The 16,179-nt window shown below is 39.1% G+C and overlaps 1 protein-coding gene across 1 annotated transcript in view; it reads left to right on the plus strand.

The window, feature by feature from the left end:
- The window catches only part of COL4A5 (collagen type IV alpha 5 chain), an 88,501-nt gene that overhangs the window by 30,066 nt on the left and 42,256 nt on the right, over positions 1–16,179 (plus strand). Inside the window, exons 3-15 of the mRNA XM_067304308.1 lie at positions 5,431–5,520; positions 6,821–6,865; positions 7,558–7,602; positions 7,708–7,770; positions 8,433–8,486; positions 9,169–9,195; positions 10,500–10,580; positions 11,607–11,669; positions 12,305–12,340; positions 12,442–12,483; positions 12,607–12,699; positions 14,773–14,826; positions 14,933–14,989. Of these exons, the coding sequence (XP_067160409.1) occupies positions 5,431–5,520; positions 6,821–6,865; positions 7,558–7,602; positions 7,708–7,770; positions 8,433–8,486; positions 9,169–9,195; positions 10,500–10,580; positions 11,607–11,669; positions 12,305–12,340; positions 12,442–12,483; positions 12,607–12,699; positions 14,773–14,826; positions 14,933–14,989 (750 nt within the window). The remainder of the gene's footprint in view (positions 1–5,430; positions 5,521–6,820; positions 6,866–7,557; positions 7,603–7,707; positions 7,771–8,432; positions 8,487–9,168; positions 9,196–10,499; positions 10,581–11,606; positions 11,670–12,304; positions 12,341–12,441; positions 12,484–12,606; positions 12,700–14,772; positions 14,827–14,932; positions 14,990–16,179) is intronic.

Raw genomic sequence — 16,179 nt, forward strand, 5'->3', positions numbered from 1 at the left:
AATTCTATGCAGACATGAGTCAAGATCAGCATTTTTCTTCCCCAGCAGTGACTACAGATTGCTAAGAAATAGTTGGAAATTGTCAAATTTTAACTACTTTAGTATGAAAAAGTACATGGTTAGCATCCATGCTTCATAAGTGTTGGCCTGAACTGCAGGAAAGTGGCCGTGTATTCTGAAAGGTTTACTTACAGCCCTGGCAAATGGCTGACTGTTGAAGCTGGATTGTTACTGCTTTTGCAAGACTAAAGAGATGCTGTTTGGAAGAAATTCCAGTGTATTTTGTAAATTACAGATGATATCAGAAGGGATTTTTCTTTTTTTATTTTCTTGTACTTCAGTATTAAAATATACCTTTAACACTGCTGTTTGTGGTTGGCTGGTGTATTTTTGTTTTGAACTTGATCTGAATTAGATACTATAGCTTTAATTCTGTTAAGTTTGTCAGTATGCTTTAAGCTGAGGAAGAATTTCAGTTGGCTGTTATTAGTATCCAAGGCAACTTGCTGTTATTTTTATCTTATCATCTAGAAAAGGGAAGAATAATACGTCTGTTTGTTGCAGCGCTACCTCCTGCTGCTCATCTTCTAGTAGTACTAAGGACACTCACCTGCGAATCTGCTTGTAAGCAGCCACCCGCAGCTGACTGTATTAGCCCCTTGCTGATTTCACAGCAACAGCAGGAAACAAGAACATGCCTCTACTGCCAAATCCACAGTGAGAGGTGGGATTCGGTAGCTTAAAAACTGGGACAGGTATGGGTGATAACTTTTTTTTTTTTTAACACTCTCTTGCCTTTAATCAGCCAAATTGTGTGAGCTAGGGCTCTTAACCAGTTGACCATCTTGCTAGTAAGAAGTGTTACATTAGCTGAAATAAATCCTTTCCATGAATGACAACTTCAGAGCATACCATATCAAGAAAGTGCTGAGACCTTGCATTTAGAGTCTCAAGCCTCTGCTTTCCTACTTACAGGAAGATGGATTTAAAGCTAGGTTTACTTAGTGCCTACAGAATTAACAAGTCAAGCAGATTAAACACCTAACTCCTATTTTATGTTCTTGTAAATCCTGCTCAGTACTTGCCTTTCTCTTTAGGTGTCACGCTGCCATTGAAAAGTTGACCCATCCCCTTTAATATTTCATTCTCTCTTTAATGATAATCGGGTGTACATGATGATAAAGAGGGAGAGAGGTAACTTAAACAGTAATGTTTCTCTCCTTCATGGCTGAAGAATAAGTTTTTATACCTTGGTGCTTTGTCATGTTGAAGTAGTGCTATTATAAATACTGTGCTAGAGCATGAAAATTATCAGGAACCAATTCAGATAGCTTGTAATATCATGGGGTCTTCTCTTATGAATACTTTGCCTCAGTAGCTAGGTGTTGTTGTTGTTGTTGTTCTCAGTATCAAGTTATCTTCCATTACAGTTTCTGGTGCTTGTAGTATCAAACCACTCGGGTTCAGATATTGTAGTTTGACACTTGCTGGAGCATCCTAGTTTTTGCAAATGTTATGGCCAGATGCTTACGTGTATTTATGCAACAAAACACATTTATAAAAATCTGGTTTATATTTTTTCTTTAATGGACTGTCGAACTACTATTTTTCTGAATTTTTATTTTAATCCTTTTTTTTGTCTTGTTTCATGAGCGTACCACAGCTATGTAAATATCCTAGCTTCACTCCCTGTAATTTCTATTATAAATATCTAGGTTTCAGGAAGAAATTCCAGAAATGTAAATGACTTCTGTATGCCGTAAAATTGTCTCTATCCCTGGTTTCCTAAATACTTGTGAACTATTATTAGAGTATCTGGAATTACGTCAAGTTTTTTCATATCCCTTTTTAATTGGCTTAAAGCATAATTTTAGAGTGTCTCCCAACTATTTTTTTCTTCCTATCCCCCAAGCAATAGTCATGTTGAAGCTCGTAAGCTGACAGTTTTGCCACATCTGCGTAGCTGGTTGAGGCTAATTACCTTGGAACTACTCTGAATTTATCCCTCAAATCAAAATGCGACTCCTCATTCTTTCCCTACAGTAATGATGGCTTATAGCTGATGCATCTTTATTCTGCTGTGGGAAGAGTCCAGTACCCTCCCAGGGGTACAGCTGGGATCTCAGTTGAGCTAAACCTTCCCTGTTTAGGTTTCTTTTCAGTAACTTCTAGTCTGAAACAAAAAGCATCTAGACTCCCTCAGTACTTCTTTCTGCACAGGCAGGGCTGGCTGGTGAGACTGTGAGTTGTTGTATCTACAAGAAAATATATTACCTGCTGCCTGTGGACTCCAATCTCACCCCAACAATATAGTGTCCTTTTTTTGGCATTGACTTTTGGAGGTAAATTTTTAAAATGTCCCTTTTGCAGTTTCAGTGTGCACTTCAGTGTTTGCAAGGCAGCTGGCAGTTTCTCTTGGCAAATTCGGTCTTTGTAGCATCCGAATCTTGATGAAAACAGTATAGTAAATGCAAGGTGTGCAGTAGGAAAGTCTGAAGTAAGAAGAAGCTATGCCTGAAAACTAATGTCATTTATGGAATGCTTGTATGTAATACTGAAGTGGAAGAAAATAAAAGAATTCCTTCTGACATCGTCTCTGTTCCAGAGTGCTTAATCAGGTTAGTTCCTTCCCCTTTCCCTCCTCCCCCCCATCTCTTTCTCCAACCAATTTTTTGATCAAAAATAATGATTTTAGTGTTAATAACTATTTTCTCTGCAATTAATATGATACAGTTCCCTCAAGAAGTGTCTGGTGTAATCCCTTAGCTATTCCAGTCCTTCAAATTGTCTCTTCACTCCTGGGGGTAACTTGCTAGCAAATGCCACAAGAGTTGCTGTGGCAGCAGGTTCTTCATGCAAGGCTCACATCTGTTGCAAAGTGGCCTTGGAAAACACTCATTTCATAGTTTCAATAGTACGTTTTTTAGTAGCATCTTTTGCTTCCTGTATTTCTCGTTTAACTCTTTGGCTTCACGCATTTCTTGCTTTCACTTTTAAAGTTCTTGGCTCCCCAGTTCTGACTGCCTAGAATGGAGACCACAGAGTAATTGCATTTTAGAGACATCATGTAGACTAGCAAGCACCTGGCACATCTGACTTGTCTCTTGCATGTAAGCACATTTCCTTGGTGTGCAAACACAGTTCTTGCCAGAGCTTGCTCCAAAATCTGACTCTGTCTAATGTTTTCCTTATTGGGCACTCCCAAATTCCTTATTCTCTCCCCTTCAGGGACGCACTAACCCTTTCATATCCTGGCGTGAGATGATAACACTCCTCCAGTCTTGCTTTTTGGATGAGGTAGCACACCAGCTGTACAGCTCCATGCAAAAGTAGAGCCTGGCACCTTGTGTGCAAGAAGACAGCCTGGACCCTGACTGTCAAGCTCAAGCTAACCTCAATTTATGATGCAATTTCAGCATTTCCACAGAGGAGAAAAGAGGTCTAGCCTGTATAAGAGAGCAGGATGTGACCTACAGTGAAAGAGGAGTATGTTTACATTTTAACTCTTAGAAAACCAATTTTAGCAGAATTGTTAATGAGCTGTCCATTCCTACCCCAGTCAGATTCCTCTAAGTACAGCTTAGTCTTTTTCCTGTGAGATCGCAGCTCGTGTTTGTGCAGAGCCTTTGATGCCTCAAAGTGTTTTCCTCATTTGTTTCCAAGGAAGCAGTACAGCAAGTACCAGAAAAGAAGCCATGAAGAAAAACCCTGCTTTGTTACTTTGCTCTGAATATTTTTCTGAGATCTTGGTTTCTCTTCAATGTTTTGTATGCAACTTCCAGTTTTCTGTACCTTGCAGTGGAATACAGAGCACCTGCCTAAGCAGTACTGTGAGAGAAGTAGGGTTTAAGAATGAGACCTAACACTGCTGTCATGCTGGGTACCTGAAGTCAACATGTGCAGCGTACAGCTGCTTATGGGAAGCAAAGAGGAGTTAGAGCTTTAATGTTGTCTTCTGCATGTTGTTCTGAAGGCTATAGTTAGATGCTGCTATCTGCTTGCAACGCACGGTCTTCAGTTTGCTGCTGCTGCTGCGTTCCTGAAGACGAGATTCCTGGTTCAGTTCCTTCCCCTGCCTGAGGAGATCTAGGAGGGACCTCCCAATTCCCTGCTGAATGCCTAGCTGGTAGACTGCTCTCTAATATAGATGGGAGTTATTACTCCTGTTCTTGCTGAAGCTGTTCAAGAAAATAATAATTCAAGACGATTTGCTTCAAAGAGAATATACAAAAGCCTGTACAGCTCTAATCTAGTAATAAAGGTACTTGTTGCGATGGAAGAATACTGGGCCCGGGCCTTGGTTTCTTGGTCAGTTCCTGCAGTCTGCACAACACAATAATTGAGGTAAATGTACAGAAGTTGTCCTGCAAATAGGAACCAAGCTATCTGGAGAGCAAGTAGGAGAAAGCAAAGTACTGAACAACCACTTGTTTCACGAGTGTTGTTCTCAGTACCGACTGAGGTAGCAGAGCTGTAGGAAATGATCAGTTTATGCAGTTGAAAAGTGTACTATAATGTATGTATGTATGTACAAAAAGGTATATTAATTCTGGTTCTGCCTAACTTCTCTACACTGATTGAAACCTTAATATTTAGGGATTTGTGTGACTCTGTGATATATAAGGAATAAAAGTATAGGTATTTTATGAATTTGCAGCTATGAACATTCCAAAACTACAGAAAAGCGTATTGCTAGAATATGCTAACGAGTGACAGGGTGGCATATAATGGTGTGTGGTAAAGGTGTATTTGTTGCACTAGTCATGGGCATTTAGCAAAATATGGTTGCTGCAATTGAGGACTGTTGCTTACAATTTAAGCATAAGGTGACAGATAAAGGGGAACATTATTTCTTTGCTGTCCTGTGTCTGTCTCACTTGTTTTAGTTTGTAAGCACTGGAACCATTTTTTTCATTCTATCTTTGTACAGTGTTGAGCCTACAGTACATGACCAGGATCTCAAGTACTTTTGTATTATAAATAACAATGTTGTAACTGTGAAATGATGATAAGCAGCAGTTGTAGTATAGAAGCAATCTACACCCTTCTGAGACTTTTTATAAGTGTTGCAGTAGAGGTGAGTTTTGGGGAGAGACGTGGTAAGTAATAAAGGTATATTTTTATAGGAAGAAGAAAGAGAGTGGTGCATTTGGTCAGTGCAGGAGAAACAGATTGATGAATTATTTTGATAAATAGGTGGCTTAAATACTGGATAAGCATCCTATGAAACCTGTTTAAGTGGTGCAATTAAAGGCAATGCGTGTGCATGTTGTTCAGGAATTTCTGTATATAGGCAGGTGAGATGTTTAATCACAGTGAGTTTGTTATTTGTCTGTATGACAACTTTCTATAGAAAACCAGAAAGAAGTAGTATTTTGTTTTCCGAATTTATCTTAACTCATGATTTTGTTTCCCCCCTGCTTTTTGTAGGGTGAAAGGGGATTCCCAGGCTTGGAAGGGCAGCCAGGTTTGCCTGGGTTTCCAGGACCGGAAGGACCTCCTGGTCCAAGAGGCACAAAGGTAAGTCACAGTTCACTTGTACAGCATGGAAATGCTAAGTATTGTTAGCTTGCTCATAGTGCTGATCCCAAATCATTCCAGAATTCCTGATTATCGTTGGTTTAACAGTCAAAATCTTGGGAGGTTGGGATATGACATAGTTTTTTTGTTTGTTTGTTTGTTTTGAACAGTCAACCACAGCAAAAATATTGATCTAAGTTTCCTATTCCTCACCTGTATATACATGCTTGCAAACACTGTACCTCCACTTGTATCCTTTCACAAGCTACTGCAGATTAGGCTCAGAGAACAGGTTTGGCAAGATGCTGTAATGTAGTTTTATTAGCCGGTGCACTAATGCACCCCGTCACTTAGTTAACTGATAAGAGTGGGGTTTGGCCATCAGCCCACAGGGGTCCCACCGCCTCGGCACCACTTTGCACCTGGTGCCATTTGGGGACAGGTTTGCGGTGGGGCAACACGCATGAAGGCCGCATTGGACAATGCAGAAAGACAACTGAGGAACGCTCCTTGCTTTCCCTGAAGGGTTTCAATTTGTTTTTGTTTGCTATTAAATTACATCATCATGCTCAGATGTGTAATATGGCATTATGGCATTTGGCATGTTGAAAAGCCTTCCTCTGAACGTTTGCATGTGTATTTAGTGTGCACAAGCTTATCCATGATCTGCCTATTTCTTTTGCAAAAGCCCATAATATAAACTAACAGAAATGCATCGTAAAGGAGGAAAGAAAGTAATAGGTAGGTGATAGGAAAAAATGAAGGGCTACACTAAGAGAGAAAATTAATTGGATATAACAAGAGTGAAAGAAAAAAGGGGGCTTGTGCTAGAAACTTTGATTATATTTCTATTTCCTAAATGCCTTTTCTTTTCAGATAGTTTACTATGAACCTCTGCATTGTCATAGTACAAAACAGTAATGCTACAATTTATTCACATTTAATCTTGCATTTTGTTTTGCCCACAAGAGGTCACTATAGTATATTTGATGAAAGGAGCAAGCGAAAGGTATCAGCTTACAAGCAGGTTTAAATACACTTTGATTAAAAATTATTTCCCCTGAGTCATGGTTTATCAGCTGTAAAAGTGCTGTTCAATTCCAGCTTAACAACAAGGCCCCAAATAAAGTTATTTTGAACCCTTTTACTCAGAAAATGACAAATAACATAACTTTTAACCATGTTACTATTAACATGTAAAAGAAATTTTATCATGATTGCTTTTTACTTTAATAGAAAGGCTGACTGTCATTTTGAATGTGTTCATGTGTTTGTTCTCTCTCTCTCTCTCTCTCTTTAGGGTGATGATGGGCTTCCGGGGCCTATTGGACCCAAAGGAATCAGAGTAAGCGTTTGTGCGGTTTTAGGGTGATGTATTGGAATTATGGATAAAGATTGGCGGGCATTGTGTGGGTCCTTCTCACAGAAATTGTGATTTATGGGGGAAAAATTTTTGGCTTAAATCTGAAGAGAACTTTCTCAATCAGATGGCTCTCTTGTATTGCTTTTCATAAATTCATTAGAAAGAGTAGTCCCAATACTCTTTTAATTTATTTTGCCATTTAGGACCTGAACAAGCTCCAGTAACTTTGCTTCAGTTTATTATGAAGTAGATGCAGTATATCTAGGGTTGGCATGGAAGAGGTTGATTTGTCTGGAAATTCTTTAGGTTTTGTACCTTTGCATTTTCTTTTTGTCAAACACCTCAGCTGGTGGCAGTTCATGTGGCTCTGACTTCAGTGGAACACAACCGTTTTTCTGCACCATGAGTATTCATTTCTTTTCTCTGTGTATCTATATATTGCAATCACTATAGTTGTTCTGCATTGTCTTCTCTGTGTTTTAATGAATATTTCCCTGAAAGACATGTAAGAACCTTGATGTCTGTTCAGTATGGCATTCTTTTTTAAGGGTGATTCTGATGTTCCTGTTTGCCTTTACTTACCTATGCGCAGTAGGTTACATTTAATAAACCATCCTTTTGTACTTCCATTCACACCATCCTGTTTAAAACATATGTGATTATTTCCCTTTTAGGGACCTCCAGGGCTTCCGGGATTTCCAGGCACACCAGGACTTCCTGTGAGTAGGAATGGGTTGTATAGATAGAATCTAGTCCATTTTCTCTTTCTAGCCCAGGAGAGCACCCTATGAGCTAACTGTGCTTTCCTCTTTCCTACTTTAAAGGGATTACCGGGACAGGATGGGCCACCAGGACCTCAGGGTGTCCCAGGATGCAATGGAACAAAGGTAGAATCCCTTTAAAATTCATAACAGTGCAGCAATAATATGATAACAAGTTCTTGTTCCTGACTGTAGCCAATGGGCTTAATTTATTGTGTGCAGTACTTGCTGTTACTGAGTAGTGCAGGTGATTCTGAAATGATGCACACTTATATCCACATCTGGGAGGAGAGGTCATGATCTGGTACTTAAAGCACAAGTTACTGATGAGAAATTGCCAACACCAGACATTTACAGTCTGCAGCCATCATAGTTAACTTATTACTTTATTCTAATCGTCCTTAATTTTATAGCTAACAGACTGAGAGGGGAGTATATCATAATTAGATCATATGCAGCATCTGATCTTTGCAGTAGAGTCTTGCTGCCAAGCAAAACTTATTACCAAATAATGGGACTTTTTAATTTATTTATATATTTATTTTATATTATTATTTATTAATTTCTAATAGCATTTTATTGAAAATAGTGATTTAGTATCCTTGTTGGAAGGATACACTTCATTCTAACATGTTACTTAACTTCACTTTATAATCTTTCCTTATAAGAGGTTGATCTTCTATAGCACTACATGTTTTCCCTCTCTGTACAATAGTAGTCAACATTTGTTTACCTGTCTTTGTTATATTTTGTTTTGGTTTTGGCTAATCATCTTTTTCATCCTTAAGGGAGAGCGTGGATTCCCAGGCAGTCCAGGTTTCCCTGGTTTACAAGGGCCTCCTGTAAGTAAAAGATTTCCAGATCAGCTTCCTATAATCCACAGAAAAACTTCTACTTAGATCTGTAAAGGATCAGATAAATATCAGCCTCTTTTTGCAGTTGCTCTTTTAATAAATAAGACTATCAACTTTTTACAATAAGAGAGTGAGATTTTATGCTGCATGCTATGGCAAAGCTAACAAAAAGCCGTCTGAGTTCTCACACTGCTGGAATGCTGAGCCACCTGTAAAAAAATAATACAAATATATGCATATATGTCGGAGAAGAAAGATCCTGATACTGTCATCTGGTGCACCTAAAGAGTGTTACTGATGATTAGTGATGAGGAAAGAAGAGACAGTATGTAGGGTTTTATCCTCACAAGACCAAAGAATGTACAGCAAAGTGACTGTCAGAACTTAAATACTAACACAAAGAACACTAAAGGAATGTAGTAGAGAGGTAAATAAAGACACAAATTGCCAGCAGATGGAAATGTAGTCCTTCTTACACTTGCTGAAAGTACGTCTCAAAAACTTTTACGTTTGATTCTAAGATCATAAAATTTTATTTTCTCCTGTTTTTTCCCCTTTTTAGGTTTCTCTTTTTAATGCTTGTCTTGTACTGATCAGTGGTTTAAAAGTAACGTACCAATCATTTATTTATATTCATCTTTCTTTTATTTTTTGTTTCTTTTAAACAAAGGGACCCCCTGGTCTGCCAGGTATGAAGGTAAGTGTGCTGTACTCTCACATCTAAGTACTAATCAGGTGTGGGTATTCAGTGTGATCTGACACAAGTAACCTGCTTGCTTTTGTGCAAGACCACATATATCCATTGGAATCTGCAGTAAATTTCTGCAGAAAACTTATTGTTTCTAGGCCATTCCAGTGCAACTATCTGGAAATTCTGCAGTAGCTTTACCCCATTTGGGTGAGTAGTTCCAGGAGTAGCAAACTGTTTTTTGAAGCTGGTTCCCTTGGGAATATGAGGGCCAGTGTGCCTAAATGGACAAGTCTATGTATGCTGTGAGGCATCAAGTTAGCAAAATGCCTGTGAACATTTAAATGCACCAATAATATACGTGTGCATGCCGAGGAATGCTAAAGACTGACCAATGATAATGAACTTAAAATATCCAGTGAAAGGAGTATTGCAGCATCTTGTGTTCCTTTCGGAAACATGCTTCCTACTTTATAGATTAGTATGTAATCTCTTAGTGTAAATAGTCTCATAATCTTATTTTAGACTTTAGGGTTTAACCCTTTAAGTTTTAATTAAGGTTTTTTTCTTGTATCCTTGACCTATTTGACCATGGGCCAAAACATCAATTTCAGTTCAAGTCTATTAAAAAGGAAGTTTGACCCACAGAGTTATTCTCATAAACTCCTGAGAGAACAGCATAATACATTGGTGCTGGGAAATGATGACTTTTAAGATGACTTGTTTTTCTCAGCCTCTTTTCTTCCCATTCATTTTAGAGATGTTAAAATGCAAGCTGATCAGGACAAGTATTTCACGTTTTGAAAACAAAGGTCTTCCTTGAAATCAGTAAGAAACTCTGCTTCAAAATAGATCACGAAGCACGACCATTATAATTGCATACTCTGCATTAATCTCATGAGGTTGGACTTTGCAAAAGGCTGAATGAGTCTTTTTTCTGCCGTGTCCTATCGGTTGCTTTCACATGCAAATAAAATGTCCCTTTCTTTTGTAGAAACATTTGTATTTCAATCCCTTAATCTTTTGGAATTCAAGTCAGTGCTGATACATTTGTGCAGATAAAAAGAAAGCTTTTAATAGTTGGTAGTGGGTTTTAGCCATTTTTAGCTAAAATTCTCTAAATATGCAAGGATCTCTGTTAAAAAGAGGTATTTCTTGGAGAATGCAGTACCTGTATTAGAGAACTGCTGGAGTATAGCATAAGTCTGAGTCTCTCAGAGCTGTAAGAGCCACTGTTTGTGTCCTTTGAAGTCAGAATGGTGATATAGTTATAGAATATGCTATTAATTAAAGTTAGCTGTTTTTTCTTCTAGGGTGAACCAGGTGAAATAATTACATCCTTGCTGCCAGGACAGAAGGGTGACCCAGGATTTCCAGGTCTTCCAGGGATACCTGTGAGTTGTCTAAAATACTATTAGACTGTATTCTGCCCAAAAAAGCTAAAATGAAGAATATTTGGATTACAGCACAGTTGGAACATTTGCTACTATGGGATAGCTATGTTTACATGAAGGAGCAAGGTTCAGATTTAATGTACCTCTAGTTTATGATTTTAGGGAAAGTAAGTACAACCATATTGCTCTTAATAGGCTGACCCACAGAGGCCAGAAAGGTCCTGTGTGCAGGAAAGTGGTGTCCAGCAGACAGCTGTAATCACAGTTACTGGCTTGCTTCTCTATTTCCCCTTCCTGCCCCCCTTCAGGCATCCTCTGTATCAGTTCTAGAATTCCCTCCCCTTCCTAACCCTGAGGTAAAGCAAGTAACAGCTGCCTTTCTGGGCTGTATCCGCTATTTCGGATGATAGGAAGAGAGAGTAATGTCTCAGCTGTTCTCATCTTGTATCTCCTGGACAGAGTTGCTGTTCTCCCAGCAGGCTTCCGTGAAAACAGCTAGTGACTCCAGGCCCTGTGCTTCCCCACTGAGCCGTTCGTTGCTTTAGTGGAAGAACAAGGGGAGCAGAAAATGAGTCTATCACTCTGGACTGGACAGAAGCCAGAGACTCCCATTTCCTGGTACGGGGATGCAAGCCCCAGGCTATTCTGACCAGACTGAGCCTGTTAGCATTTCTGTTCCTCTGATCTGTGCTTCCCTATTGTCTGTTTCTGGCTGGGAGAAATCACAAATACAGTGTGGTGTTGTTCTCTCTCCATGCATGAAGAGAAAGAAGGAGCAAAAGTAGTTCAAAACAAACAAAAAAAACATTCCTTTACCCAAGCCAAAGGAGACGTAGTAATGTTGAGAGCAATACGGTCCTTTAGGTCCTTCCTCAAGAACAGATGGGTAGGTTAGTGGTCAGTTCCTTTGATTTGACGTGTATGGGATGTCAGCTGTTGTTTTCTTGACTATGAGGGTCTTGCATTTGCCCCACTGGTTTTTCCACAAACAGGTGCCTCTGACAGCCTCCTCCACTTTCTCAACAGGGCCCCCCCGGCTCCATGGGTATACCAGGTCCAACTGGCCCTCCAGGGCCCCCAGGTTTGACAGTAAGTTTCTTTAACCAGTTACCTATAAACTGTAGACAGTTACAAAGCTAAGCAGTTACTACTTTGTTTCACATCCTCAGAAGCGGGTCAGCAAAGGGCAGAGCTCTTGATAGTCAAGACTTGGGATGAAGGTAGTATGTGTTCACCGTGTGTTCAGGTGACCTGGAGCTGCTACTCTGCATGTTTAAAAGTGATATGTTTAAAACATTCAGCCTGTCCCCAGAGCTCTTTTTGCTTTAGATCAGACTGCATCTTTTGCTGGTTCCTTATTTGTGTTTCCACTGAGTAAAGCGGGAGACCATTGCTTCTATTGCTTGTGAATCCTGATGGACAAGACATAGCATGTTTAGATTTAGGTGTTTAATTCACGAATGTTTAGTACCTGAATGTTTCATTTCGTGTGACTCTCACTTAAAGCAAGAACTAGTTTCTTACATATTTGTAAAGTTTAATAAGATCATGAGGAAGAGCTCTTGGAGGATGGCAGAAATGCCATGTCAATATGGGTATAACGCAGACCTAGCCAAAGTAGCAACGTTGCCCTTTTTTCAAAGGGGGCATGCAAAGTGTGTGGCTATCCCCAAGTAGAAGTACTATGAACAAATGACTTTTTTTTTTTTTTTTCATTTTAATAGGGACCTCCTGGTCCACCAGGGCTGCCAGGACCTAAGGTATTTCTTTCCCCCTTATTGATGGTGGTGGTTGGTTTTGCTTTGTTTTTCTTTCTGTTGATTTGTGACTTCTAAGTGTTGATGAGTTTTGCTTTTTGCAGGGTAATATGGGTTTGAATTTCCAAGGACCCAAAGGTGAAAAAGTGAGTAGGTGATCATGATGATACTTTTGCTTATTAATTTCAAAATACTTATGCATGTTGTTTTACTTCATGTCATTTTAGTTTGCATTGGCTGTAATAAAATGCCATCTTCTTGCACACTAGGGTGAACAAGGTCTTCAGGGACCTCCAGGGCCACCAGGACAAATTGGAGAACAGAAGAGACCAAATGACATTGAGTTTCAGAAAGGAGATCAGGTGAGTGGGAGATTATATCCATCTGCAAAGATAAAACTTGTAGCCTTCATTGATTTGGCTAATGTGTACTGATATCCTGCTCACTGTACACAGGTTCTGTTATTTTTCCCAAAGCACTGAATGTTTCCTTTAATAGAAGGCATGTTAGTCATGTTAGTTGAGTTACTCCTTTAGTAAAACAACTGGTCCTACAAAAGAAACTGTCTCAAAGGAAGTTCATATTAACAGTAAAAGCAGTTAAACTCTTCTCATTCCTTGGAACACCCAGTTTGAGCTTTGCAAAGCTGTCTGGGGATTCATATTCCCATTAATTAACCAGCTTTGTCATCTACTGTGAAGAAATTTTTCAAAAATGTTAACTCAACTTGCTACGTTTTTGGTCATAAATGATGCCCTGAGTTTTTTTCTTCCTTTTGGACTGAATAAATTCCTAGCTTCTGGCCTCTCAAAAGTAAATATTGAGCCATACTGTGGCAGTAAGCTCAAACTATTGGTTTGACTTGTATGGATCCTTCCCCACCAATATGTGCCCAAAAGTCATTGGGGAGTTGCCTTTTTTTAAAGTTACTATATTTTTTTTCCTTTCTTCTTCACTGGGAAACATTTTATAGACCCACTTGATTCTGGGGTCGTCATAGACAATCTGAACACTATCAGCAGAGTCATGTGTGCCTGGATTTAATTTTTATTTTAGAAGTTTCTGTAGTAGTTTCAAATACCAGCCTGAGCAGTAGAATGGCTGAGGTAGACATTTTGAAGCAAGAGTTGTCATTTTTATGCTCTAGTAATTTTACAAACGTCACTGTGATGATGCTCTGTAACTGAGCTCCTGCATGACTTTAAACTAACTTTCTTCCATCTTTATTTGGACCATTTTTTTGCTTTCTACCTTTTCATCCCGGCTGACCAGGGAAACATGTCAGAGATAAGAATGCATTGGTAGACAGCAGTGTTTTATTTTGGCAGGGGTTAGGACAATTCTGCTGCCCTTCATCTTGATTGAAACCATTTGTTACTCTCCTTTTCATAAGAATGTTACGCCCCACTAAAGCATATCCTGGAGCTATCCACTCATGCACATTTGCAATGTGAGTCATTCTAGGAAGGTCTCAGTCTACAGTTTTGTCTCTTTTTACTGGTTAATAACACAGAAGGTAAAGAAGAACACTGTGTGTCTTTATAGTTCTAAGAAAACATGAGGCAAAATTTTGACCACACTATAATGAAGCAAAAATTCAGCTGACTTTATTAGGGACAAAGTAATTTGCTTCTGTCATCAAGGATCTCTGAAGGACTAATGCTGACACATAGTCGGAGTGCATTGCCTTTGACCAACATTTACAATGATTTAAAGGTTTAAAGATTTATTTATATTTCAGCATTTATATTGGGTATTTGGTGGTACACAATAATAAAGAATTTTAACATTCCACTTGTTTTTTATGATACACTCACATGATCTCTGATGATTGAAAAATCAAGCATAAGTCTGGGAGGCTCTAAGAAAAAACAGAAACTCTACCCAAAGCTTTTGTGGATTCAGCAGCCTGTGACTTTCTCTTTAAACTAATAGCAAAGAGGTTTAACAACTTGTACAGAGGTGTAACAAGACAAAATAGAAACCCTAACTTTTTGACATGGTGATCCGGTGACACTTTTCTGAAGAGCGGGTTACTGATCCTGATATCCTCAGTCCTCACAACTTCAGCAGTTACCAGCAACCTAATGACTGTTACCCCTGTAATTTCAGCTGGATCTGGTATTCCTTCCTTCCTTCCTTCTTTTTATTATTGTATAGCAGCTGCAGACCACCAAACCAGCTGCTGCAGTGCACGCAGGAGGCAGTTGTTTCTTAGTGGAGTGAATCATCTAGATAAACAGGATGAGCAGTTAATGAAATTTATAGTTGCACTTGAAGATCTGCACAAATAAAGAATATTTGATATGAGCCCTTGCTCTTTCAGGGCACTTAGAAATCTAAATGACAGCAAAAAAGATTCTATTAAAAAAAATGGAGAGACTAGGGAGTGATGGAGGCTTTAACCCTCTTTTTCTTTTGCCCATGCTTGACAGGGTATTCCAGGTGATCCAGGCCCACCAGGACTTCCTGGGCCACAAGGCCCTCCTGTGAGTAGTCCTCTTTTAGTCCTTTTTTGTTGCCTCTGTATCAGAACTGTAAATTCATTCTACTCTGGCTTGTGGGCTCAGTTTAAGATAATGTTTGTGTGTCCAGGGTCTTCCCGGTGGCGTAAAAGGTGAAAAAGGTGAGCAAGGAGAACCAGGCAAAAGAGTAAGTAATTTATTTAATGAAACATTTATCTTTCCAGTCAGTGTTATCTTTGAGAATTAAGCAAATGTTGAATTCAGGTTGGGCCATCAGCCTCTGGGTAAGAGACCTTTTTTTTTTTTTTTTCTCTCCATACTCTGGCAAACTGTAGGTGATACATCTGGTTCATGGAAGGTGCTTCTAGCTGTGCATCTCTCAGTGCTTTCTTGATGGAATCAGCTATATGTAGGTCTTAGTCTTGGGGCAGGCAAAAACTACATTTGGATGATATTATCTGTTGCATACGGAAACATTCTTTGAAGTTATTGGACTGTGAAGCAGTGGTTTTCTGTTTCCTTTTAGAGAGGTTCTTCATTCAGTTTTCTATGTATTGGTTTGCCAAGCAGCATGAGACTGCTCTATTTATAAGCTGGTCTGTGTAACTCATTCTTAGTGGATTTACTTGTGAAGTGAGTCACAGCAACAAGTCTCTGAACGCTGCATCAAGACCAAGAGTTCATTTGTCACTTCTCAAGTGACTACTTTGTTTATGTACTATCTGGTGAGGGGACAAGTCAGGCTAGCTGCTTCTAGGGATAGCATGAGTCACCTTGTTCCTGTCTAGATTCAAAAACATCCAGGAATTTGGATTTGTTTGGGTATCACAGCTCAGGAACGCTGAGGAAGGTCATAGAGGTGCTAAGAAGTAGGACGAAAATAACATGGACTGTACCTGCAAAGAAAAGACAAGCTGCTCCCAGCTGAAAGCATTCTGTCTTTTTACAGTCATAGCCACTGAACCCATAGTTTCATCAACATAATGGACACCTTTGAAAATCAAGCCACAGGTCATGCTCATCTTAATTGGACAATATAAGAACCCTGTTTAGGAACATGTTAGTGATAGGTTTTCAAATTTCTATACAAAAGAAAAGAAAGACCATTGAAGAAAAGTTGATTTGGTATTCTCGATAAAATCCTTTTTAGTTGCTGAGATTTGTAGGCAGGCTTTGTTTTGCCTTTTCTATATAAGAAATGATGCAGATTTACAGAACCAAAACTCTCATTATATTTTATGTGTCCTTTTGAATTGTATCCTCCAACTTTTTTCTCTGCAAAAGTATTTTGGAACCACATAAATTTGCAAAGATCTGAAAGGATAAAAATCCTTAGTGGGTGTGGGAGGTGCCTTTTGCCAAAAGATTGCTTACCAA

This window comes from Apteryx mantelli, chromosome 13, assembly GCF_036417845.1.
Source record: "Apteryx mantelli isolate bAptMan1 chromosome 13, bAptMan1.hap1, whole genome shotgun sequence".
NCBI classification, from domain to species: domain Eukaryota; kingdom Metazoa; phylum Chordata; class Aves; order Apterygiformes; family Apterygidae; genus Apteryx; species Apteryx mantelli.